Source organism: Paramormyrops kingsleyae, chromosome 14 (genome assembly GCF_048594095.1).
Source record: "Paramormyrops kingsleyae isolate MSU_618 chromosome 14, PKINGS_0.4, whole genome shotgun sequence".
Taxonomy (NCBI): Eukaryota; Metazoa; Chordata; class Actinopteri; order Osteoglossiformes; family Mormyridae; genus Paramormyrops; species Paramormyrops kingsleyae.
Window position 1 is genome coordinate 30,251,185 of NC_132810.1, and position 27,287 is coordinate 30,278,471.

The 27,287-nt window shown below is 44.1% G+C and overlaps 1 protein-coding gene and 3 long non-coding RNA genes across 4 annotated transcripts; 1 reads left to right on the forward strand and 3 right to left on the reverse strand.

Annotated features, from left to right (window-relative positions):
- The first annotated feature begins 553 nt into the window (after positions 1-553).
- Positions 554-2,943, forward strand: LOC140578337 (zinc finger protein basonuclin-2-like). Its single transcript, XM_072698888.1, is given in 4 exon segments — positions 554-559; positions 1,029-1,083; positions 1,086-2,649; positions 2,745-2,943. Coding segments are annotated over 4 exon segments (1,824 nt in total).
- Positions 2,944-5,801: 2,858 nt separating this feature from the next.
- LOC140578392 (uncharacterized) lies at positions 5,802-6,589 on the reverse strand. Its single transcript, XR_011982534.1, has 3 exons — positions 6,413-6,589; positions 6,300-6,336; positions 5,802-6,102 (listed from the first exon to the last, which is right to left on the reverse strand). It is a non-coding gene; the product is annotated as an uncharacterized lncRNA (long non-coding RNA).
- Positions 6,590-12,479: 5,890 nt separating this feature from the next.
- On the reverse strand, positions 12,480-13,061 carry LOC140578413 (uncharacterized). The gene is made up of 3 exons (XR_011982597.1): positions 12,977-13,061; positions 12,864-12,900; positions 12,480-12,665 (listed from the first exon to the last, which is right to left on the reverse strand). It is a non-coding gene; the product is annotated as an uncharacterized lncRNA (long non-coding RNA).
- Positions 13,062-24,532: 11,471 nt separating this feature from the next.
- LOC140578361 (uncharacterized) lies at positions 24,533-25,997 on the reverse strand. The gene is made up of 5 exons (XR_011982504.1): positions 25,915-25,997; positions 25,200-25,299; positions 24,908-24,985; positions 24,731-24,831; positions 24,533-24,614 (listed from the first exon to the last, which is right to left on the reverse strand). It is a non-coding gene; the product is annotated as an uncharacterized lncRNA (long non-coding RNA).
- Between the last annotated feature and the right edge of the window lie 1,290 nt (positions 25,998-27,287).

Sequence of the window (27,287 nt, forward strand, 5' to 3'; positions counted from 1 at the left end):
TGTGTCTGTGTGTGTGAGCTCTGACCGGGGGCTCTGTGTGTGTGTGTGTGCTCTAACTGGGCGCTGTGTGTGTGTGTGTGTGTGTGTGTGTGTGCTCTAACTGGGCGCTGTGTGTGTGTGTGTGCTGTAACAGGGCACTGTGTGTGTGGGCTGTATCAGCACACAGTGTGTGAGTGTGTGTGCTCTAAGTAGGCGCTGTGTGTGTGTGTGTGTGTGTGTGCGCGTGTGCGCGCGTGCGCGTGTGCGTGTGCGTGTGCATGCTGTAACTGGGCACTGTGTGTGTGGGTTTGCATAGATCACATTTGATAAAATTGTCCCCAAAGTGCAGTAAAACACACACATACACAGACATACACAATAAATTTACCTTGTGAATTATAATAACCGTGGGGAAATTATTGTTCTATTTTCTTGCTGCCATCTCCTGGCCGAATGTAAGTATTGCAATTACCAGGCATTACTTAAAGCTTCTGCAACCTGAGAAATGCTTCCACAGGTGGCTGGGGCTTGAGTGTGGACCAATACGGGGGTGAGATTCAGCTAGGGTAGCATAATGCAGGTAGGTAACTATCACAGAAGTGTAACAGGACCGTTGCAAAACCATAACACACCGGTTAGAGGTCAGTCTTCCTCCTCTGTTGTGGGAGTCATTGTATTTGTATTTCTGTGAGGCATTTCTATGGATCAGCTGAGAAACAATAGACTTTGAGGTGTATCACAGGGACTGACTAATAGCAGTGCCCCAAAGCCCTAGGTTGTTTTTACGGTTGACAAGATTGAAAACGTTCCTGTTCTCTATCCATGAATGTAATGACTTCCTGCATGGTGACACAGGAGAAGAAGACTGAAAGGGAAGCTAGGAGAAGGAGGGTGTGTGCGGTGTCGCTCTGTTAAGATCTATGAGGTCTTTGCTCCAGGAGGCCTGGACATTGCAGGCAGGCAGCTATTTACCTTTAATCAGCTGTGCCAATTATGCAGAATCAATGACTTCTTGTGGTGTCCTTTGTTCCCCTTGATATGGCCTTCAGGATGCTGCAGGCAAGGTTCTGGACCACTGGACTATCATGTCCCGGGAGGAGGAGATCTGTCCATCTAGGAGAAAGAAGGCCAGGCCATCGCAGTGCCCTCATCAAAGACTGACTCTGACATCAGGACTTTCATCGAGAGCAACAACCGCTCTCGTAGCCCCAGCCTGCTGACGCACCTCGAGAACAGCAGTCTCTCCACTATACACCACTTTGAGAACATCCCCAACAGCCTGGCCTTCCTGCTTCCTTTCCAGTACATCAACCCAGTGTCTGCCCCCATGCTTGGTCTGCCCCCAAATGGGCTCATGCTGGAGCAGCCAGGTCATAGGCCACGGGAGTCCAGTCTGCCAAACCTGAGTGACCCCAACGAGAGCAGTGAGTCGGAGGTGTCTCTCTCCCCGTTCCGCTATGGGCAAAGCCCAGGCCTGGGGGGCACCGGTGTCACCGTGGCGATCGAGCCTAAGCCTGAGCCTGCTAGCGTAACAACCATCTCCCCGACCCCCACCTCCCAGCAGCCTCAACAGCAGCAAGCACCAATGCAGCAGCTGGCTGGACTGAGTGAGCAACATGCATTTGTTAAGAGTGAGCAAGCCAAGAGCATCGTTACCTCGTTCTTCTCCAAGATGCATCGCATGCGGCGCATGGGTTCTATCTCACGCAAGGGCCGAGTGTGCTGCAACGCATGCAGCAAGACCTTCTATGACAAGGGCACCCAGAGGATCCACTACAATGCTGTGCACCTGAAGATCAAGCACCGCTGCACTATCGAGGGCTGCAACATGGTGTTCAGCTCCCTGCGCAGCCTCAACCGGCACAGCGCCAACCCTAACCCCCGACTACACATGCCCATGCTGAGGAACAACCGTGACAAGGACCTCATCCGCTCCAGCGTTGGCTCTGGCACATCTGTCATCTCCAGCACCAAAAGCAGTTTGACTCTGACCAGCCCGGGACGGCCACCTCTTGGCTTCACTACCCCACCGCTCGAGCCCATGCTGCAGTCTCCCCTGCAAAGTTCTCTGATCTTCCCATCCTTGAAATCAGTCCAGCCAGTACAACCGATACCCCCATTCTATTGTGCGCTGTTGTCCCCTGGGGATCTTGTCAGTTCACCGGTCTCCCTGCCCACCAGCTCCATACTCCCTCCGGCCTCTAACAACATGTCTCTCATGGAGCAGCAGGCCTCGGCCTCTGGCTCCCACAATCCTCTAGTGGCCGAGGCAGGGCTTGTCAGCCACAAGCTGCCTGGTACTGGCATTCAGGAACATTTTGTTGACCCCACACCCAAGAAGAAGCCCCGCAAATCCAGCATGCCAGTGAAAATTGAGAAGGAGGTCATCAGCGTGGCTGATGTGTTCGACGACAAAGAGGAGGAGGAGGAAGGGGTCAGGGTCCTGAATGGAATGACTAGCACCCAGGGATGCCACCATCCACATTCCCACCTTTACAACAACAGCAACCACAGTGGGGGCAGCAGCCAAGCATCTCCCAGCCGGGATGAGGTGAGCCCTGGGCTGGCACTGAGGAGCATTCTCCAGCTGGAGCAGGATGAAGCTCGGACTACCAGCAAGAGGTGGAGGGGGCCAGCGAAGGGAAGGGTGGCTCAAACAGGGCAGACTGGGTGAGGGGTGGTGCCAGGGAGGGGTTCCCAGAGCTGCCGGGCCAGGGGGTCGACCCGAGCGCTGTCCCGTGCATGCTGTGCCACAAACCATACAGCTGCAAGGGCACTCGCTTCAAGACGGTACATCTGCACCAGATGCAGCGCCGCAAGGTTCCGGGCTGCAGCCTCACATTCTCCTCGGCGCGGAGCTGCAACCAGCAGAGCAGAACCCCAGCCTGCGCCGGCATGTGGCCAAATGACTGCCCCCCACCCCCAGGCCTCCTACTTTCACACTGTACTTGTGGAAGTCTCTAGACGCGCTTGGATGGGTAGCTCTGCTGCTGCTGCATCCCTGTGGCCCCAACACGTCCTGTCGCTTCCATGGAAACCCTCGTCCATCTCCAAAGAAACTGTTCGGACACTTCTTTTGTGACTGTTGCTCGCAGAAATGGTAGTAATAAGAAGAGAGCCTTCTCGGTGTATTATTACACAAGAGGCTCTCACTTAAACTCAAAGCGACAGGTATTTTAGGAACTGTAGCGACTTGGATTGATAACTGGTTAACGGATAGGAAGCAGCGAGTAGTTATAAGAGGCTCGATGTCACAGTGGGCCTGCGTTCATAGTGGGGTACCGCAGGGTTCAATTTTAGGACCACTTTTGTTCCTAATTTACATAAATGATATAGACACCAATATATACAGTAAACTGGTGAAATTTGCAGATGACACCAAGGTGGGTGGTGTAGCAGATACTGAACTAGCGGCTCAGCAGCTACAGCGGGATCTTAATTTAATTAGTGACTGGGCTGACACCTGGCAGATGAAATTTAACATAGACAAATGTAAGGTACTCCATGTAGGGAGCAGAAATATAAAGTACAGGTATTTTATGGGACCTACTGAAATAAAGGTAGCTGATTATGAGAAAGACCTTGGTGTGTATGTTGATGCTTCCATGTCTCATTCTCGCCAGTGTGGGGAAGCAATAAAAAAGGCCAATAGGATGTTGGGGTACATCTCCAGGTGTGTGGAGTTTAAGTCAAGGGAGGTAATGCTAAGATTATACAATTCCTTGGTGAGACCTCACCTAGAATATTGTGTACAGGTTTGGTCACCATATCTTAAAAAGGACATAGCGGCCTTAGAAAAGGTGCAGCGTAGGGCCACAAGAATGATTCCTGGTCTTAGAGGAATGTCATACGAGGAAAGGTTATTTGAGCTAAATCTGTTCAGCCTCAAGCAAAGGAGACTGAGGGGGGACATGATCCAGGTCTATAAGATTCTAACAGGTTTGGATGCTGTTCAACCGAATAGTTACTTCAGCATTAGTTCAAATACAAGAACTCGTGGCCATAGGTGGAAATTAGCGGGAGAACATTTCAAACTGGATTTAAGGAAGCACTTCTTTACACAGCGTGTAGTCAGAGTATGGAATAGTCTTCCTGATAACGTAGTGCAAGCTGAATCCTTGGGTTCCTTTAAATCAGAGCTAGATAAGATTTTAACAACTCTGAGCTATTAGTTAAGTTCTCCCCAAGCGAGCTCGATGGGCCGAATGGCCTCCTCTCGTTTGTATAGTTCTTATGTTCTTATGTTCTTATTAGTGTAATAATAGCTTTTAAATGACCCATTAACAGAGCATGACAGCCTCATCTGTAAATAACATCCCACAGGGTTCTTTATGTAAAAAATGTACTGAGGGTGTCAGTGCCCATGCTTGTTTCATTTCATGGCACCTCCAGCTCTCAGACTGAAGGAAAATGTAGCCTCTAGCTCATTTGATTTCTTTATTTTCACTTTGATGCACACTTCAGACTAAAAAAAAAAGCTCAAATTCTTTTATAAATGTACCAATGCAGAGAAGGCCTGCATGCTTTTGGCTTCTGAACATAGGATTTGTTCTTTGTGTTGCCACATTTGTATGTTGACCCAGTCTTGCACTTTTCAAGTCTACAAGGGGATGTGTAATATTTTGTGTGTCTTGAGGTCACCTGCCTCTAAGGTGTTTTAAGAAAATGCTGATGACATGATTTTCTGCTTTCCATTTGAAACAACCATTGAGTCTTAGCGCAATAGCAGATAAGCAGAGTAATATTAATCTCTGCTTTTAGCTCTCATAAGAGCAGCCCAAGTGCTGTTCAAGGTATTGTTCAGAGAAAGATCTCTGAGGTGTTCCCAGGGAGTGATCTCTGAGGTATCATCCAGAGTGTGATATCCAAGCTTAGTTGTTACTTCATTAATGTTCCTTCCAGAAGTTGACAAGATTTCTGTATCTCTATATTATTTACATTTTAATGCTTCATTTAAGGTGATCCAGGTGCTTTCTGAAGACTGCATAAATCAAGCATGTATTTGAACTTAACTGTGACGAAAAACAAATGAAGTGTTTTCATATTTCAGGCTGGGGACACAAGCATAAGACACGAGTTTTAAGTTTGCTCTCCAGAAAATCTGGCCACAAGTCACTTTGGGTCCTCACTTAGTGTTCTGATGTGCTGTACCGTCACTAGTGGTGCATAAGTATAGGTAGCCACTGGAGACAAACCTCACCAGATCATTCAGCATTTGGATATACACTCACCTAAAGGATTATTAGGAACACCTGTTCAATTTCTCATTAATGCAATTATCTAATCAACCAATCACATGGCAGTTGCTTCAATGCATTTAGGGGTGTAGTCCTGGTCAAGACAATCTCCTGCGGTCTGTTTCACAAAGCAGGATTACTTGCTTAGCCGGATAACTTGCCAGATTTAAGGTAGTCTGAGCTAAATAGACCTTATTTTCATCAACTTACATTTAGCCCAGGCTACCTTACCTTAGTATTTCACAATCTGCTCAGTTACTGGGATTTTCATGCACAACCATTTCTAGGGTTTACAAAGAATGGTGTGCAAATGTCGTGGTGCTAAGCTGTGAGTTTGGGGGAGCCACCCCCGGAGACACCGACTACGCCACCCTGGGAATTACACCCAGGGAAATAGTTCCTAACACTCCACAAAGGAAAGCACTCAGGTCCGTTATACACGGCAGCAGAAGACGTGACTCCACTTACAATCTTTTATTAACACAATAAAACACTGTCCACAATACAGAGTACAACCTCTGGGCTGGTGCACACGGGACAGGAGGTAAAGCAGTCAGGCATCCTAAAACAAAAGCACTACACCCCCACACACACACACACCACACCAAAGCTCCCTTCCTCCCTAGTGGCGTATCAACCCAGAACAGTCTTTAAAAAAAACACACAAAACTAAAAAAAACCCCTAGCTCTAAACAGGTAAACCTGGAAGAACCAGTTAAAACAGAATTATAATCCACATTTACAATATAACCAAAGAGGCAAAGCAGCAGCAGCAACTGGAGGGCAGGCAATCCAGACCACAGCTGTAATAGAGCAGGCAAAACAGCAGCACTTAATGGCACGTCATGATCTTCCCAACTGGCTGGATAAACTCCCTCCGCATTGCCTGCAAAAGATCACGTCAGGCACAACAAGTTATTTAATACAAATAAATCACTGCCCGATCAAACTTACCAGTGAATTTGCAAAATAAGCCCGTTAGTCGCCAGCACCACCGTTTACCCCAGCAACGTGCACCCAGGCATAACAGTTTGAATTAAGTTAGCCGAAACAGAATGAAGCAACATACCCACCGCCACCTACCAAGCAGTAGCTTCCAAGGAATCCATCGTATTCAGATCTATAAAATTAACCATACATTTAAACAGCCGTGAGGGTGACTTACAAGGACAAACGCGAAACAGCCCGCTGCATACCTTTAAACAGCGAAGTCAGGTAACCAAAAGAACACCTTGCCAGCGTTAGATTCCCAGCCAACCACTGCCACTTTTATAGGGTGCTACCTTGGAAACCAATAATCGCCCCGCAAATTTAAAGGCACAGCGCCCAAAATAGCTATTCTGCCACAATCTACCCCCTTTTTTTATATCGTCGACCCGACGATAATACAAAATCTAACTCCAAGGTCTAAACAGAGCAGAAACTGCATTAGACACAGAACCCAGAGAGCTTACAGTCCTTTCTGCCATCACCCCTGCAGGCCTCGGAAGGTGGTAAGCGTTACAGTGTTGGCCTGCAGTTACCCGGGTCGTCCTTCGCACTTCCTGGGAATCAGGCTGACTCATTACTGGGACCACTCTGGAAATAAGTGGCTGACTCACTACTGATGGAGGAACCACTGAGGGGCCCGAAACTTCAGCAGGCCGCAAAGGAGACTCCTGAGTAGCACATGTCATCGCCACTGGCCTAGCCAATGAAGAACTAGACACCTCCCCAGGGCGTCCCTGCCTCAACACCACCAGGTCCTCATCACCCGAGGATTCACCTGATGCAAAAGTTGACTCCATAGGCAAAGGATTACTAGGGCAGACACCGGAGACATTTACTATGGCCTTCAACAAGGTTCGATGGACGTGCCTGACCTGGGTCTGATCATCCACAGGTACGATGGCATAAACTGCTCCACCAGCTTTAGGTGCTTTCAGAACTCGATACATCACAGAACTCCACCAATCTTGAATTTTATGACGCCCTCTGGTACTGTAATCACGGAGGAGTACTAACTGGCCTTCACTTAGCGGGCGGTCTCGAACATGCTGGTCATGGTTCTTCTTCCGACGCTCAGCTGCCATCTTCAACCGTCCCCTTGCCCCTTCAAATGCCAACTGTAGTCGAGTCTGATGTTCTTCAATCCACTCATGGACATATCCACTCACAGGTTCCGCCACTCTACCTAGGAGGAAATCCACTGGCAGTCTAGGCTCCTGACCAAACATGAGAAAAAAAGGAGATTCCCCAGTCGCCTGATGGGGAGTAGTGTTATAACAATAAAGCACCTGCGGCAGACAGGAATCCCAATCTCTCTTCCGGGACACAGGCAGAGTACGCAACAAGTTGTGGAGAGTCCTATTAAAGCGTTCACACTGGCCATTGCCCGCCGGATGGTATGGAGTGGTGCGAGATTTCTCGATCCCATAGAGACCACAGAGCTGCTGGATGAGGGAGCTCTCAAAGTTACGGCCTTGATCTGAATGTATCCGAGCAGGAACACCAAACTTTGAAAACCATTCAGCCACTAAAACTTGGGCCACAGTGGAGGCGCGTTGGTCACGAGTGGGGACAGCCAGAGTGTACTTGCTAAAGACATCAGTCATGACCAAAACATTTTCAAGTCCATTCTGGGCAGGTTCCAATACGATATAGTCCACTGCTAAAACCTCATTGGGCCGAGAAGCCAACAAATGCCCCATAAAAGTACAAGCTGCTGGATGTGCATCCTTAGCCATTTGGCACCTCTCACACTGCTGACACCACTGGGCTACATCGGAGGACATACCTGGCCAATAGCACCGCTGGCGCAACAACTCCAATGTTCTTTCCACGCCCTGGTGGCCATGGTCTTCATGTACCTGAGTCAACACCTTGTTCTTTAAGGTATCGGGCAACACCAACTGAAATGTAGCTTCAGCACCATCAGGGCGGAAAACCTGACGGTACAGGAGCCCGTTCTTTTCGACCAGGCGATCCCATTGTCGGAGCAAAGCCAATGCTGGCCTTGAGAGTCGTTTCCGGTCCTCACCATCAGGATGTTTGTTACAAGTCCAAAATGGCAAAATTTCCTGAATAACTGGGTCAGCCTGCTGGAGAACACACACATCAGGGGTAGAGCAAGGAAAAACTGCAACAGCAGCTTGAGTTACCTCCACCCTCCCGCATGGCAAGGCTTGCTGCAAGAAATCAGGGAGTGAACTGCCAGGAGCCATTGCGTCCACTTCTAGTCGGCCTAGTGGATATTGGCGAGACAACGCATCCGCATTCTTATTGCTTCTCCCTGACCGATACTTGATGTCAAAATCAAAGGATGCAAGTTGCGCTGCCCACCGTTGCTCAGTAGCACCCCTTAGCATATGACAAGTGACTGAGTCGGTTGTTATCAGTGTAAACAGTACACTTATGGCCTACCAGATACTCCCTGAATTTCTCTGTCATCACCCACTTAAGTGCCAGAAATTCTAATTTCATAGAGCTGTAATTGGACATATTACGCTCTGATGGTCTCAAACCTTGGCTAGCATAGGCAATTGGCCTCACCTGGCCTCCTTGCTCTTGGGATAGCACTGCCCCTAAGCCAGCATGGCTCGCATCCACCTCCAGGATAAATGGTAAAGAAAAATCAGCGTAGGCGAGCACTGGTGCTGTAGTAAGCTTGAGCTTCAGCTCCTCGAAACTCCCATGGCACTCCTCGGTCCAGTTGCCAATCACACCCTGCATAGCCCCCTTAAGCTTCTTGCCTCCCAGCTCTGCCACCAACCGGTGCAAAGGGGCTGCCAACTTAGCAAACCCCTCCACAAACCGACGATAGTAACTAGCGAAGCCCAAAAAGGACCTCAGCTCCGTGACAGTAGTAGGACGCTGCCAGTTAGTTACCACCTCGATCTTACTAGGATCAGTAGAAACGCCCTTGTCCGAGATGACATGTCCCAGGTACTGCACCTTCTGTTGGAAGAATGAACATTTGGAGAGCTTCACCTTCAAACCCTCTTGTTGAAGCCGTCCCAACACCACCTCCAACCTCTGCAGATGTTGCTCCACCGTGGATGAGAAGACTACAATATCATCCAAATACAATAACAGTGACTGACATTGCTGGTCCCCAAATATCCTTTGCATCAGTCGCTGGAAGGTGCCAGGGGCATTACAAAGCCCAAAGGGCATCCGGTTCCACTCAAATAACCCAAAGGGGGTACAGAATGCCGTCTTGGGTCTATCCTCTTCAGCGACTGGGACCTGGTTATAACCACTCACTAAGTCCAGAGTCGAGAACCAACAAGCACCAGTCAGTGCATCCAGGGATTCCTCAATCCGTGGCAGAGGAAATGCATCCTTCCTCGTCTTGCTATTTAGCTGGCGGTAGTCTACGCACATGCGCAGACCACCGTCCTTCTTTTTAACAAGAACAATGGGGGAAGCATAGGGACTACAGCTCTCCCTGATCACCTGTGTCTCCAACAATTGATTAATATGTTCTTTTACCACCTCGTACTCAGAGGGAGGTATACGCCTATAGCGTTGCTTAACAGGTACATCATCCAAGAGGGGAATATCATGGGCCAGCAAGTTGGTACAGCCCACCTCCCCATCCTGAGCTGAAAAGACCGAAATATACCGTCTAAGGAGGGACCTCACCTGGACCTGCTGTTCAATGGACAATGAAGAGAGATCCAAGGCCTCCACCTGGTCCAACATGGCGGGGGCAACTGATAGAGATACTACATCCGCAATATAAGGCACTTCAGTAACACCAGCAGGTAAACTGACCACATGAACAATATTCAAAGTACCCACAATGGTACGGGGATACAACACCACATCAGTAGAACCCACATTAATTACTGATACATTAGCAGTGCCTCCTACCACTCGGACTAATGCAGGAAAAGCCAGCAATCCACCAGGTAGGCCAGAGAAGGTAGGTTCAAACAACACCGTAGCACTCGCATACTGCCCCGAACAGGTAGCTGCTACCAACTTCATTGTACCACCTGGGACACGACATACCTTACGGCCCCGAACCCTGACTTTACCTGAAGCGCCACTGGAGAACTGCACCCTAGAACGATGGCATTGTTGCAGTGCCTGCATGACAAGTTCTGGGGCTGTTGATACTGCAGGCGACTGAAATAGGCCCGAACCATGCTGTCCAAAAAGCTCTTGATAACACCGCCGGATCACATTCATCCCCAAAACTCCAGGGACCTGCGGGGATGACTCACCTGGGGGATCCCTGACCACTAACACCCCACACTGCGGCATTAATTTACCGCAAAGCTCAACCTCCAACTCTAGATAGCCAATATAAGGAATGGCTAACCCGTTGGCCGCCCGAAGTTGTAGCCAGTGACAAGCCTGAAGGCGTTCTTGACCCCACTGCCCAAAGTGCTGAATAAAACAGCTTTCTGTAATGGTAGACACCATAGACCCAGTGTCTATTAAGCAAGGTACTATAACCCCACCCAACACCACATCCAAATGTGGACATGGAGACATCAACTTGGAGGCAGCGCCTAAACTGCTAGAAACCAACCCGGAGCCAGTGAAGGCCCCACCCGAACCGTGGCTCTGCAATCCGGGGGGCACTAGTTTCCCGACGCTGGCGTTGGGTGAGTCTCTACCCCAGAGCATGGGGGTACAGATGAAGACTGGAACCGAGGAGCATAAACCCCATCGCACTCCCTAGCAATATGCCCAGGCCGCTGGCAGCGTCTACAAATGATGGAACTGCTGCGAGGTGAACGACTACGCTGATGAGAGCTCTGTAAGAGCTCAACACTCTGGGTCAGCAGGCGCAATTGCTCTTGCTGGCCCTTTAATAGTTCCCTCAGCTCACGCATCTCAGAACCCCGGACGGAATCACCCACACCCCAAGGATTACCCTGTACTCCATACTGGATACCGCAAGCTGATGGAACAGACTGACTTCGGCCACGACTACTCGGCAAACCTTCTCGCTCCCACCTAATCGCCTCACCCCTCACATCAAGTAAGGTGGCAGTGGGTTGCCTACGCACCATCTGCTTTAGCTCACGACGGAGGGCACCATCCAGGACATGCTCGACAAACTGGTCCCTCAGCAAAACATCAGCATTTAAAGTGCCACTGGGTGCACGCTGCTTCACCCTCTCCATAAGGCCCATCAACGAAAGGGAAAACTCCTGCAGTGTCTCCCCTTCTTGTTGCCTTCGGGAAAAGAAAGCCTCCTGCAAAGCTACATATGGCTCCGAGCACCCATACAACTCCTGCAGAACATCAGTTATACAAGCTGGGTCCCCCCGTTCTGCACCAGAGCAATACCTTATCTCCTCACGAGCTTCCCCCTCTAGATGGTCAAATAAAAAGAAAGCCTGATCTGACACAGCTAAATGCCGAGCCCGCATACATGCGTGTACCTCCTCAAGCCACTCACTCAACCCTATACCAGAGCATCCTCTGAACATGGGGCACTTCCGCTCCCGAGGTACAAACACCACTCGCTCTCCCGGCGATACTATAGGGGTGGACAGAGCTGCATGAGGTGCCGAGGCAGAGGGCGTAGCCCCAGGTTCAAATATACAGGCAGCTTGCTGCTGGCGAAGCCGTTCATTATCAGTCCGCAACTGCAAAACTAAGTTCCTCAAGTCCTGCAATTCCTCCTCCATAATGGGAACCACAGAGACAAGGCTGCACAACTGGGCAGCCGGGAGTACCAGACAATGGGTCACTCAAAGGTCCATATATTACTTAAAAATAGCCACCAAACCAACTACTGCTTTGCCTCTTACAATAACAAAAATATAAAAAAAAATGTACACATAAAATGGAGCACACGTCTCTGCTAACCAAAGTAAAATCCTGCCGACTACGCCAAGTTGTCGTGGTGCTAAGCTGTGAGTTTGGGGGAGCCACCCCCGGAGACACCGACTACGCCACCCTGGGAATTACACCCAGGGAAATAGTTCCTAACACTCCACAAAGGAAAGCACTCAGGTCCGTTATACACGGCAGCAGAAGACGTGACTCCACTTACAATCTTTTATTAACACAATAAAACACTGTCCACAATACAGAGTACAACCTCTGGGCTGGTGCACACGGGACAGGAGGTAAAGCAGTCAGGCATCCTAAAACAAAAGCACTACACCCCCATGCACACACACCAGGGCCCTGCTGCCACACACACACACACCACACCAAAGCTCCCTTCCTCCCAAGTGGCGTATCAACCCAGAACAGTCTTTAAAAAAAACACACAAAACTAAAAAAAAAACCGTAGCTCTAAACAGGTAAACCTGGAAGAACCAGTTAAAACAGAATTATAATCCACATTTACAATATAACTAAAGAGGCAAAGCAGCAGCAGCAACTGGAGGGCAGGCAATCCAGACCACAGCTGTAATAGAGCAGGCAAAACAGCAGCACTTAATGGCACGTCATGATCTTCCCAACTGGCTGGATAAACTCCCTCCGCATTGCCTGCAAAAGATCACGTCAGGCACAACAAGTTATTTAATACAAATAAATCACTGCCCGATCAAACTTACCAGCGAATTTGCAAAATAAGCCCGTTAGTCGCCAGCACCACCGTTTACCCCCAGCAACGTGCACCCAGGCATAACAGTTTGAATTAAGTTAGCCGAAACAGAATGAAGCAACATACCCACCGCCACCTACCAAGCAGTAGCTTCCAAGGAATCCATCGTATTCAGATCTATAAAATAAACCATACATTTAAACAGCCGCGAGGGTGACTTACAAGGACAAACGCGAAACAGCCCGCTGCATACCTTTAAACAGCGAAGTCAGGTAACCAAAAGAACACCTTGCCAGCGTTAGATTCCCAGCCAACCACTGCCACTTTTATAGGGTGCTACCTTGGAAACCAATAATCGCCCCGCAAATTTAAAGGCACAGCGCCCAAAATAGCTATTCTGCCACACAAAGGGAAAAACATCCAGTATGCGGCAGTCCTGTGGGGGAAAATGCCTTGTTGATGCTAGAGGTCAGAGGAGAATGGGCCGACTGATTCAAGCTGATAGAAGAGCAACTTTGGCTGAAATAACCACTCGTTACAACCGAGGTATGCAGCAAAGCATTTGTGAAGCCACAACACGCACAACCTTGAGGCGGATGGGCTACAACAGCAGTAGACCCCACCGGGTACCACTCATCTCCACTACAAATAGGAAAAAGAGGCTACAATTTGCACAAGCTCATCAAAATTGGACAGTTGAAGACTGGAAAAATGTTGCCTGGTCTGATGAGTCTCGATTTCTGTTGAGACATTCAAATGGTAGAGTCAGAATTTGGCGTAAACAGAATGAGAATCCATCATGCCTTGTTACCACTGTGCAGGCTGGTGGTGGTGGTGTAATGGTGTGGGGGATGTTTTCTTGCCACACTTTAGGCCCCTTAGTGCCAATTGGGCATCGTTTAAATGCCACGGCCTACCTGAGCATTGTTTCTGACCATGTCCATCCCTTTATGACCACCATGTACCCATCCTCTGATGGCTACTTCCAGCAGGATAATGCACCATGTCACAAAGCTCAAATCATTTCAAATTGGTTTCTTGAACATGACAATGAGTTCACTGTACTAAAATGGCCCCCACAGTCACCAGATCTCAACCCAATAGAGCATCTTTGGGATGTGGTGGAACGGGAGCTTCGTGCCCTGGATGTTGTTGAATCAATGCCACGTAGAATTAAGGCAGTTCTGAAGGTGAAAGGGGGTCAAACACCGTATTAGTATGGTGTTCCTAATAATCCTTTAGGTGAGTGTATATATAATTTTTTTTAGAAAAAAATTAGTTTTATCTTTTCTAAATGTAAGACTGTACACTTAGTCTCTAACTTTAGTCTTTTGACTTGTTTTCCAACTGTGGTTTATGTATAGTGTGCATGATGGTGCAGTTCTTAACTCTTTCACTGTCGCCGCCTAGTGGTTCGGACGCATATACGTCCAAATTTTCAATAACAAAAAAAAATGACGTTCAATAAAAGAAACAAATGTATCAAATCAACCAAAAACGGCTTGTTACACTACAAAAAACTTTTCAGATAATATCTGTAGAAAGTTGCGCAATTTTTGTGCCATGGATTTTTTGTAACAAGTAAAAATAAAATGACCATGGTAGCCATCTTTAAACTGGTTGAGTGTCAGGAAGTAAAATATAAGTGTTAATAAAATGAAAACTAAGCACTTCAAACTATTTCTTTCACGGCCAATAATTCATAAACCGTCACAGTATTAAGATAAAACACGCATTTTTCCATAAATATGACTGTAATGCTCTCAAATAGCTTGCTCACTCATCGCGGAAAAATGTCAGTCGGCATTCTGTACATTCGTGCAATGTTTTTTATCTTCAGAGTTTTAGAAGAAAACCAATGGATAAAATGACAAAGTTATCCTCGTTTGAAAGCTTGATCTCTTATGTACATAAATCAATCACTGTAATCCTTCATTGTCAAGTATTTTTTCAGATATATGCTCTGCTTCCCTGCTAGCACATTATTTTTTACGCACTGAACCTTTGCCCATGGTTATGTTTCACCATACTAAACTTTTTACATGAACATCAAATTACAGTGTCATTTGCTTCATCCAATAGAGGTGTGTCTAAGGTTTGCAAAATGTGCTGATTGGGCATTGTTTTTCGCGCTGGGGACATGAATGCGCAACTTATTCTCTGCAGGTGCAGTATTTGTGGGAGTGTCTCGAGTACGCATTGCGCACGTAGTCTCCGTGAGTTTACCCAGTTATTTTCGGACAACAACTTTTTTGACTGAAGAAAAATGGCTCGAATGACTTTCACTGTTGAGAAAGCACAGAAGATGATTTTGAAGAGTGGTTCGGGGGAAGAAAGTGTCACTTTTATCCATTGATTCGATGGAGGAGGACGCTTTTTTGCGCGGAGAGGATGCAACGCTCGACATAAGTACATTTATTTACAGTTTACATTTTACTCTTTTATTCTATAGATTTTTATAATTCCGTGAGTCAGCAAATTACAATTAACATTTGCTTTGGTAACACTTGTATTGTGGTACATTGGGAAAAGTTCCGCATCGCCTTTGTCAAGCTTTGAAGTGTGCAAAGTAATGCAGCGCTTTTGGCTTTCACTTGGGCAAAATTACGCGGGGCTTTGTTTGGGCAAAGTTATGCGGGGCACTTGTCGGCCTTGTTTGAGCAAAGTTATGTACAGTACTTGTCGGCTTTGTTTGGGCAACATTATGTACGGTACTTGTCGGCTTTGTTTGGGCAAAGTTATGCGGGGCACTTGTCGGGCTTTGTTTGGGCACAGTTATGCGGGGCACTTGTCAGGCTTTGTTTGGGCACAGTTATGCGGGGCACTTGTCGCGCTTTGTTTGGGCACAGTTATGCAGGGTTATGGTTAGAAACAAAATGTTTCTTATGACCCATAAGTGGTAATGCATTTAGAAAGAAAGACGCTATCCCAAAACACTGCTAGTTACACTGCGGCCATTTTGGATAGGTTTTGGATAGGTTTGGCACAAGTCGTGTGAATAAAATATAGATTTTCCTACAAATGTGTGGTGATGTTGTGTGACAAAATGTTACTTATGACCCATAAGTGGTAATGCATTTCGAAAGAAAGACGCTACCCCAAAAAACACTGCTAGTTACACTGTGGCCAGTTTGGATAGGTTTTGGATAGGTTTGGCACAAGTCGTGTGAATAAAATATAGATTTTCCTACAAATGTGTGGTGATGATGTGTGACAAACTGTTACTTATGACCTATAAGTGGTAATGCATTTAGAAAGAAAGTTGCTACCACAAAAAACATGGCTAGTTACACTATTGCCATTTTGGATAGGTTTCAGATTAGTTTAGGTTAGGTTTTGTATAGGAAAGGCTCCCGGTTGCACCATTTGCTCTTTCCTCCGTAAAACCTGTTCGGCTGCATCAAATGATATGAAATTGGGCACACATGTAGAAAACAAGTTTGGGAACCAGATTTTTAAAATTGGACCTATTCCATCATGTAGTTTTTGAAATATTTACAAAAATCCAAGACACAAAGACAGATTTTGTATTTTTCCAGCTGTTTTTGTTATATTCACATGTCCATAAATTATACACAGGTTATTCATTTCGTTATTGAACTTCCTACAATCAATTGTAAAGGGGTCAACTTTGATTTTAGGTATCAGGCATGTGTCTGTGACTTTTATATCTGAAGTTATAAGGTAATTATTCCAAAGAGGGAAGAAATGCCCCCCCATGCAAGGGGCCCCTGGTTCACTACATAGGGTTAATTGTTTAGGTTTAATTGTGTGCCATGTATGGTTTCATTAGACTAACCTAACAGTTTTGGAATTGCGACATCTGTTTTCTGATATTTGACTGAATTAGCAACTTTGGAATTGTGATGTGTGCTTTCTGGTTTTATTCGACTAACTTACCAATTTTCTAACTGTGATGTGTGCTTTCTGGTTTCATTGTTCAAAGTTCAAATCTTTATTGTCACATCATGTTACTGGTACAGTACATATGAGTGAAATTCTTGTGTGCTAGCTTCACAAGCAGTAGTGCTTGTGAATCTATATATAAAAAAAAATTAAGTACAAGATATACATATATAATATTAAACACATAAATTGCATGTGTGTATTTATAGTACTTTAGGATAAGTCTCTATCTATCTATTTGTCTATGGGCAGTGGTGGCTTGATGGTTAGGGAAGCGCACTTGTAATCGAAAGATTCCAGGTTCGAATCCCCCACCAAGTCACCACTGAGGTACTCTGAGCAAGGTACCGTCCCCAAGCACTGCTCCCCAGGCGCTGACTTAGCTGCCCCTTGCTATGTCACGAAAGTCACATATGGGTTAAATGCAGAGGACACATTTTGTTGTTGTGCACTGTGTGCTTTGCTATGGTGTGTTAACAATGACCACTGATCTCAAAATTTTAATTCTATCTAATTGCATTTTTATTTTTCCAAAGGACACAACATGGCTCGCAGAAAGCAGGCATGCCCGATATGTCACGTTTCTTATGTCAATGTTACGGTACATTTGCGTGACATACATAATGTGAACAGCAGCGAGGAGCGAAAGCTCCTCGTTTCTTCTAAGACGGGCCGCTTTTCTGGTCCATTAGACTGCCCAATCCCTGATTGTGCTGCAACAAAATTAAAACGGCTAGACAAGCACCTCCGACTAATGCACAATAAGAGTGGGGAAGAGCTTAAACTCCTCATTCATCGGACAAAATGTACCTCTGCAAGAACAGCAGTTCAAAATTATAGAGAGACAATAAAAGATAAGGATGGTGAAATGGAACAATTGAAGCGTCACATTAACAAGCTTGAATGCCGAATCGAAGAGTGTGAGGGACAGCATCCGGAAACACCAGGCAATAGGGAAGTAAGAAAAACACTTTTACTCGCAGGTAAGTCATTTTATGCAGTCATTTTGCAGTGGTGGCTTGATGGTTAGGGAAGCGCACTTGTAATCGAAAGATTGCAGGTTCAAATCCCCCACCAACAAGTCACCACTGAGGTACCCTGAGCAAGGTACCGTCCTCAAGCACTGCTCTCCGGGCACTGTATTAGCTGCCCCCTGCTATGTCACGAAAGTCACGTATGGGTTAAATGCAGAGGACACATTTCGTTGTTGTGCACTTTGCTGTGGTGTGTTGACAATGACCACTGATCACTAAATTCTAATTCAAATTTTAACCTTCTGCAGTTGACGGCATTGTCGGCGATGCTGAATATCTTTCTTGTGTATTTCAGTTAGGGTTAGGGTGAGGTAAGTTTTTTTTAGGGTTACAGTTTGTTTTACCTGTCACTTGAAGATTGCTATTCACATTTTAAATAGCTGCACTAGAGAAGGTTAATTTTGTTCCTTTCTTCCAGATGTAGTACTGCCAGAATACAAGGAGAGCCTATTTCATGTCGGCGAGACAAAGAAAAAAACACAAAATGTGAAGCAGGAAATTGGATATGTGAAGGGCTTTGTTAATTTTATGTGGGGCTCTACAACCGAGCAAGCAGCTGCTCATCTTAAATATTTAAATGACCCAAGCAAGATAAATAATTGGCTTAAACGTTTGGCAGAGAAATTTCAGGTGACAACCTGTAAAAATTATCTTCCCGCAGTTTGCAAATTTTTGCAGTTTTTGATTGACAGACGGCTAAAATCTGTCCGCCTTGGGCAAGCTATCTTACAAGGCATTCTAAGGAACTTAAAATTGCAGAGAATTGCCTTATCCAAAAAAATTGTAGGGCACCGGCAGCATGTGAAGGATCAAAAAAAAAAGAGGATGCCTTTGAAGGAACGCCTGTGTGAGCTCATCACAGAGCTACGGAGCCGAATTCCTGATTATCTTGGTAAGTGGGCTGCATTTACTGAATTAGCTGATCCCTGCTATGTCATGATGTCACATATTGGTTAAATGCAGAAGATACATTTTGTTGTGCATTGTGTGCTGTGATGTGTTGACAATGACCACTAATCAGTCATTTCTGGATTTTTTTTTAGAAATTTTAGTTCATGTAATGTAAAAGGATGCTCGCTATTGTCTTGCAAACACCTTGCTGTTTTGGTCACAGATGACCTCTCTCAAGACCCCACAAATATTAGTAGAAGAAACCAGGCCATAGGCGCATTGGCCATGTACATATTTGCCTGCACCGGGCACCGGGTGAGTGTCCTCATAAACCTGACAATGATTGAGGTCCAGGAGTGTCAGGTCATGGATGATCAATATGTGATCCACGTGAGTACCCAAGAATTCATTGATAGTGTATTCATCTTAGGATTGTGACACACCAATGTAAAGTGCCTTGGGACAGCTAAGTTGTGAAAGGCACTATATAAACAGAAATTTAGTGAAATTAAACTTTTAAATTGTTTAACAACTTCATTGAAGTCATGTTTGTTTTGACTACATTAACCTGCTGTTTTCCACCTGCTGAGTAACACATTGTGCCATTCTCAAAGGTCTCCAGCCACAAGACCTCCGGCTCATTTGGGCGGGCTAATATTGCGCTTAATAACAGGGAGTACTCATGGTTTGAGGCCTTCATTAACCCTTAGGAGTCTGAAGGTGTTTTGGAGCCCTGAAGAGATTCTGACATGTCCTGACATTTGTGTATTTTTCAGTTACTTATAAACATATAAATGTCTAAAGTCTGATAACATTGTATTCAGCAGAAACTGGGCTACAATAATATATTAGCAGCATGTATGTACAAGTCGTTATATTGGAGAAAAAAACAGTTATGCGTGATTATTGAAAACAACGAAAAAATAAGTCACTGAAATTAGACCACAAAACACATTCATGACATTTGTGTACACGACTTTTGTGACCTGCATCTTGTAGTGCAGAGGTTTTACTTCAAAATGATGTGACAATCATCTCACTCACTCATTTACAGAAAACAATACATTCATTTAAATTTTCTAAGACACTTTTTGTTTAGAAAGGCCATATGCGAGGAGGTGGGAATGTTCATGAATAATGCTGTAGTTCACAACAGAGAAGACAAAGACCTGCATAATGAGCTGTATAATTACCCCTTTCAGTCAGGTATGGGACAGAGGAAAGTGCTACAAGAAAATAATTTGAGGACAGAAACATATTTCTTGGTTTGTGGTTTATTTAGCATGCATGTCCCGATGTGAGGTGCTGGTGAAGGCAAGGGTGATGCAGACACATTCCTAAAAACAAATAAATAAATAAATGTTAGCATCTCAAACATTTACACCGGAAATGTTTGTGCTAAATAACATTACCGATAGCAGTATTATAGGCTAACCAAAACGGAGCCAAATATATATTAGCAACCATAATCTAAAGCTATCCAAAATGAGGTGAAATACATTAGAACATTTACAAACATCTGTAAACTACATAAGGCATTATCTTAGCCACCAGGAAACAACATGTTTGCTACATAAGGCAGCATGTTAGCAGAGTTATCTACATGCTACACTAACCTATGTAAATGGCATTGAAAGCCAATGTTTCACATAATCTGACAAAAGCTAGCTGAAGTGAGGAAAATATTTACTAATATTAGCTTAATATTATCAAAATAAGAGTTATATAAGACTTAATAACTTACCCCAGGGCTGTCAAGTTTTGAAGACAGGCAAGAGTGACATTACACAGGATGCCTTTTCATTGGTTGTTGTGTTGTATTTTACCCAGATACAATAGTACTATTTTCTGATTGGCTATTGTGTAGGCCCTTTATTTTTTTTTGATTGGCTGGTAAGTGACAGGCTCTTGGGGCAAATCTTGTCCGACTTCAACGTCATGAAAGAGGCGTGTTTCCGACGGGAAGCGACGTTTTTCTTGACGTTTCGTGACGTTTTCATCCGAGTTCCGACTTGGAGAGAAATAGTCGAACGCACCATAATGTCACTCAACTCAGAATTTCCGAGATCCGAGAGAGAAACGAACGCACCATTAGACTGTATGTGTTTTTAAGCTGGGGGGCGTGGCCTTGTACGCATGCTGCCCGGACTGTTTTCCGTGTGAATGGCTGTGGGCGTGCCCTGCCTTGGGTCATTAGCAGATAATGAAGTGCGACAGAAATTCTGTGCCTCTCCTTGGTTTCACATGAATTACATAAACTGAAAATATTTATTTTTAATTTAAATTGCTTTATTTAAAAGTAGACACTTTAAGCTTTCTATAGATATATTTCTCATGTCTGTCTGTGCAGTATTCGCGGAGTTTCAGTTCATTTTAGTGACGTGTTTCAAAAAGATTTTCGCGGAGACTGAGACAGCTGAAAGCGCACCCTGTTTATTTTCTTTATTTTACAAAAGCACAATGTTTCGTGGATATTGTGAGTATACATGAATAAAAGTAGACCATTTACAGATTAAAATGATGTACTACACTTACGTGTATGATCAAACATGACGACGCATTTTAAGTTCTTTTCACGGTTACCAGAAAAAAATGCAAGTGTCCCCGCCGGCGGGTCCGCCGACTCCTAAGGGTTAAAATTAGGCCTCAGCTGCCAGGGTACTGCTACAACCCAGAAACAGTTTTCATCTCATCATCTGGACAGCTGCATAATAAGCTGTCTGAGATGGTGGAGACTACTACCAGTTGTGGGATGCCCCGCCCATATTCTGTTTCAGCGATCCGCTCCACTGTGTCGACTTGCGTGAGTCTGAATTTAAAGCCGAAGTACTGTCCTTAGTGTATGACTCAGACTAGCTATAATCTTATCTGTTTATCCATCTTTTCCACAGATTCACAAAAGCTTTTCTGAGGAACAGCGCTGACTTGTGGCACGGATCGTGTGCCACAGTACTGAAACGGCAGATCGCTTCTATGTGGCGGAGCCCGAATTCCATGATCTCCAGCGGGGTCGGGCGTTAGTTAATGATGCACTGGGTATTGGAAAGGGGGGGGGGACAGAAGGTGAAGCAGCAGGCCAGCAGCACACCATCGACTTATAGACACCGGGTGGTCTTCAGCTCCTCCGATGAAGAGATGCCAAGCATTTCATCCCAAACCCAACCCACACCAGGGCAGTCACATAGCGGAGAGTGCAGCTTTCGCATGCCTCATCAAATTTTGGCAGACTCGACATCTGATGAGGAAGATCGAAGTAAATATCAGTTATAGGTGAGTTGGTGGAAGAATGGTAAAGATGCTAATGATGCTAATAAGATATGTTTCTTCAGCAGCTATTTGCCCTGTGGTGAATAAGGAAGTGGAGGTGAAAGAAAAGCAGGGGGAGAAAGATGATCAGGAGGAGGAGGAGGATGAAGAGGATGAGAACCGTGAAGTAAGTCTCAGAATACTTTTTATTGGCAATGGAAAAAGCCTAACTCAGCAGATTTGCAATTGCAACGTGTGTTCAGGTATCATTACACTAATTTAGCAACGCTGGAATTGCAAAATGTTTTCTGGTTTCATTGGACTAACCTAGCAATGCTGGATTTGTGATGTGTGTTTTCTGGTATCATCTTACTAACTTAGCCATTCTGGACATGTGACGTGTGTTTTCTGGTATCATCTTACTAACTTAGCCATTCTGGACATGTGATGTGTGTTTTCTGGTATCATCTTTCTAACTTAGCAATTCCGGAACTGTGATGTGTGGTTTCTGGTATCATCTTACTAACTTAGCAGTTTCGGAACTGCGTTGTCGTTTCTGGTACCATCTTACTAACTTTGCAATTCAGGTAGCAATTTCTGATTTGTGACATGTCATTAAGGTGTAGGTGCACATTCAGAATTCCAAACTGCAAATGCAATTTAGAACTGTTAACATGACTGATCATTAATGATGCAGTTCAAAATTGTTAATGTGAGGTGGAGAAACTTTAACCCTTAGGGGTCTGAAGGTGTTTTGGAGCCCTGAAGAGATTCTGACATGTCCTGACATTTGTGTATTTTTCAGTTACTTATAAACATATAAATGTCTAAAGTCTGATAACATTGTATTCAGCAGAAACTGGGCTACAATAATATATGAGCAGCATGTATGTACAAGTTGTTATATTGGAGAAAAAAACAGTTATGCGTGATTATTGAAAACAACAAAAAAATAAGTCACTGAAATTAGACCACAAAACACATTCATGACATTTGTGTACAAGACTTTTGTGACCTGCATCTTGTAGTGTAGAGGTTTTACTTCAAAATGATGTGACAATCATCTCACTCACTCATTTACAGAAAACAATACATTCATTTAAATTTTCTAAGACACTTTTTGTTTAGAAAGGCCATATGCGAGGAGGTGGGAATGTTCATGAATAATGCTGTAGTTCACAACAGAGAAGACAAAGACCTGCATAATGAGCTGTATAATTACCCCTTTCAGTCAGGTATGGGACAGAGGAAAGTGCTACAAGAAAATAATTTGAGGACAGAAACATATTTCTTGGTTTGTGGTTTATTTAGCATGCATGTCCCGATGTGAGGTGCTGGTGAAGGCAAGGGTGATGCAGACACATTACTAAAAACAAATAAAAAAATGTTAGCATCTCAAACATTTACACCGGAAATGTTTGTGCTAAATAACATTACCGATAGCAGTATTATAGGCTAACCAAAACGGAGTCAAATACATATTAGCAACCATAATCTAAAGCTATTCAAAACTAGGTGAAATACATTAGAACATTTACAAACATCTGTAAACTACATAAGGCATTATCTTAGCCACCAGGAAACAACATGTTTGCTACATAAGGCAGCATGTTAGCAGAGTTATCTACATGCTACACTAACCTACGTAAATGGCATTGAAAGCCAATGTTTCACGTAAGCTGACAAAAGCTAGCTGAAGTGAGGAAAATATTTACTAATATTAGTTTAATATTATCACAATAAGAGTTATATAAGACTTAATAACTTACCCCAGGGCTGTCAAGTTTTGAAGACAGGCAAGAGTGACATTCCACAGGATGCCTTTTCATTGGTTGTTGTGTTGTATTTTACCCAGATACAATAGTACTATTTTCTGATTGGCTATTGTGTAGGCCCTTTCTTTTTTTTTTGATTGGCTGGTAAGTGACAGGCTCTTAGGGCAAATCTTGTCCGACTTCAATGCCATGAAAGAGGCGTGTTTCCGACGGGAAGCGACGTTTTTCTTGACGTTTCGTGACGTTTTCATCCGAGTTCCGACTTGGAGAGAAATAGTCAAACGCACCATAATGTCACTCAACTCAGAATTTCCGAGATCCGAGAGAAAAACAAACGCACCATTAGACTGTATGTGTTTTTAAGCCGGGGGGCGTGGCCTTGTACGCATGCTGCCCGGACTGTTTTCCGTGTGAATGGCTGTGGGCGTGCCCTGCCTCGGGTCATTAGCAGATAATGAAGTGCGACAGAAATTCTGTGCCTCTCCTTGGTTTCACATGGATTACATAAACTGAAAATATTTATTTTTAATTTAAATTGCTTTATTTAAAAGTAGACACTTTAAGCTTTCTATAGATATATTTCTCATGTTTGTCTGTGCAGTATTCGCGGAGTTTCAGTTCATTTTAGTGACGTGTTTCAAAAAGATTTTCGCGGAGACTGAGACAGCTGAAAGCGCACCCTGTTTATTTTCTTTATTTTACAAAAGCACAATGTTTCGTGGATATTGTGAGTATACATGAATAAAAGTAGACCATTTACAGATTAAAATGATGTACTACACTTACGTGTATGATCAAACATGACGACGCATTTTAAGTTCTTTTCACGGTTACCAGAAAAGAATGCAAGTGTCCCCGCCGGCGGGTCCGCCGACTCCCAAGGGTTTAGATTACAAACCGGTAAGACATTACCACTTGCCTAGTGACCAGTATGAAAAATAAAGTCTGACACTGATGAAACTCAACAACCTTTTATTAAATTTAACATCTCGATTAAATCTGACGTCGAGGGACTTTGGGAGTTGATGCATCCTCAGGCCTAAAATTTAAACAGACAGCAGAAAAACATCAATTACCAATGACAGCAACTATAACAGCAAAGTAATAGTAGTGACAGTAGCACAATAGCTATTTCAATGTTTTGATGCAGCTTACTTTAGCATCTTCTTCAGAATATCGCTGACATCAAGCAGGCTGGCCTTCAACAGTTTCATCGCCTCTAGCATGGGAGGATCATCTTTCACAAATGGGCAGATCTGAAAGGTAAGTCATTAATCAGTTTCATGTTTTTAATTTTGAACAACTAATGAAAATAAATTAAATTGCTCTTACAATGTCATTATCGATTTCTCGATTACAGTCTTCAATATCAGCCAGGATGGACTTCAGGTGCAATATTACAGTTGCTGCCTTCAATGAATCAGGATAAACATATGTTTAATAACAGCATATACAGTATATATATGCGATTACATATTTATGTGTGCAATGCCTCACCAGCTTGCCTTTTCATAATCTCGCATATATTCTCAAGGTATTGTGATGGTATGACAAGAACTTTAATAATGTATGCTTTTAGTTTTACCAATATATTTATCTATGACAATAAATTACTGTTACTTACGTCAGCTTCATCAATTATTTTGCTATAAGATGACACAGTTTTTTGATTCTCTGGGTCGTTTGACTTGTCCATCATTCTTGCCATTATGAAGATGATTATCCTGGAAAAGATTAAAGTTAGGCTTTCCAATCTCATCCATTGCAATATATAACAATACAGAATACAAGCCACCACAAAGTCTCTTAGACTGACTGTGATTGACACACAACCCTTTCTATAATTGCATTCTCTAGCGTGAAGCGTCATAGCATTGCCATAATTACGTTATAGCATTTCTGTAATTGCATCATCTAGCATGAAGCTTCATAGCATTGCAGGAATTCCGTTATAGCATTTCCAGAATTGCATCATCTAGCGTCAAGCTTCATAGCATTGCCGTAATTTCATTGTAGCATTTCTGAAATTGCATTATCTAGCTTCAAGCTTCATAGCATTTCTGAATTACGTCAAGAACCTTCTAAAAGTTTCTAAGCATTGGAAAAACATCAATAGACTTGATTATAAGTCAAATGCAATAATATGCATAAGTACCTGCACGTTTTTAATCTTCATTAGCCTCTCAAACAATTTTTAGTCACCGTTATTTGACGGGTGCAGCGGGTTACTAACATTTGAAAATTATAGTCTAACGGTTTCACTATGAGAAACAGTGAGATGGCTTAAAACTTATTGTAGAAGACTAAATGCTACTAAAGAAAGGTTTTACATTACTTACCAAATAATGCTTCTAAAATTTATGCTTGCCAGATGCACGTCTAAACAGCTTTCCAATGTGTTTGTGAGCTCGTAAAAAATTACCGTAAAAAAATAAAATAAAATAAAAAATAAATTAAAAAAAAAAAATTACCGAGACTTTTATACTGAACCACCGACTCACGTGACCAAAGTCTATGAATATATTTGCATATCATGAATAAATCATTGACAGATATGTTTCATTGCACTAACTTTCTGGCCTTAGCAACTTTGGAATTGCGACGTACCTTTAGCCGTAACGGTTCATTTGACTAACCTAGCAAATTTGGTATTGTGACGTCATCTTACTAACTTAGCAATTGAGGAATTGCGATGTGACTTTTCTGGTATCATATTACTAACTTAGCAATTCCGGAATCGTGATGTGTGGTTTCTGTTATCATCTTACTAACGTAGCAATTCAGGCATTGCGATGTAGCTTTCAGGTATTGCTATGAACTTAGCAATTCTGTAATTGTGATGTGTGGTTTCTGGTATCACCTTACTAACGTAAGGCCTCAAACTAACATTAGGGGGCGTCACGGCCGAACCGTATGACCTACACGTCTGACCTTTGGAATGCATAAACTAGATCAGCTCAGGAACAAGTCTGTCAAGTTTTATGACTGTGACCCTTATAAAAGGCCTACAGTGACCTCTTGAATTTGCTATGGTCGGCAAGGCTGTTTAGGCCTGTGTAGGCCTCAAACTAACTTAAGGCGGCATAACTACACGACCATAGAAGCTAGAAAGATGGTTCAAAGTGTTGCTGAACCTAGACATTATTAGCTTCAATTACACCTATACAAGTCCTTTAAAATTATGTCTCCTTAATTATAAAGTATGATGTTTTTCATCTGCCTAGATGGAAGATCTTTAACCAGATGATCGACTACATTTCTCAGACAACATTATGTGGGGTCACGGCCAAGCCGTATGAGCTATAGGTCTGAAATTCGGCACGACAAAACTAGACACCGTGTCGAGTTTCGTGACTGTAGCTCTCACCCATGTCCCGCAGTAAATTTTTAAATTTTATTATGTAGGCAATGTTAAGTGAATGGCTGATTTTGACAGGCCATAACTTCACGTAGCAGTGACCTATGAAGATGATCTAAAATGTTTCTGAAACTGGACAGCGTACTGTACAATCATCCCAATACATGTCCACTAAAATTATGCCTCCTTGATTTGATATTAGCAGGTGAGTGCCATCAGACGTGGCGCATCGGAACTGTTAGGCGTAATCTCGTTTCCAGAATTGACACGAAGCATTTCTGGGTTATTGACTTTTCAATTAACGTCAATTAGGTAATGGCTCCGCGGAGCAGCGACGAAGGACGATGGGTCAAA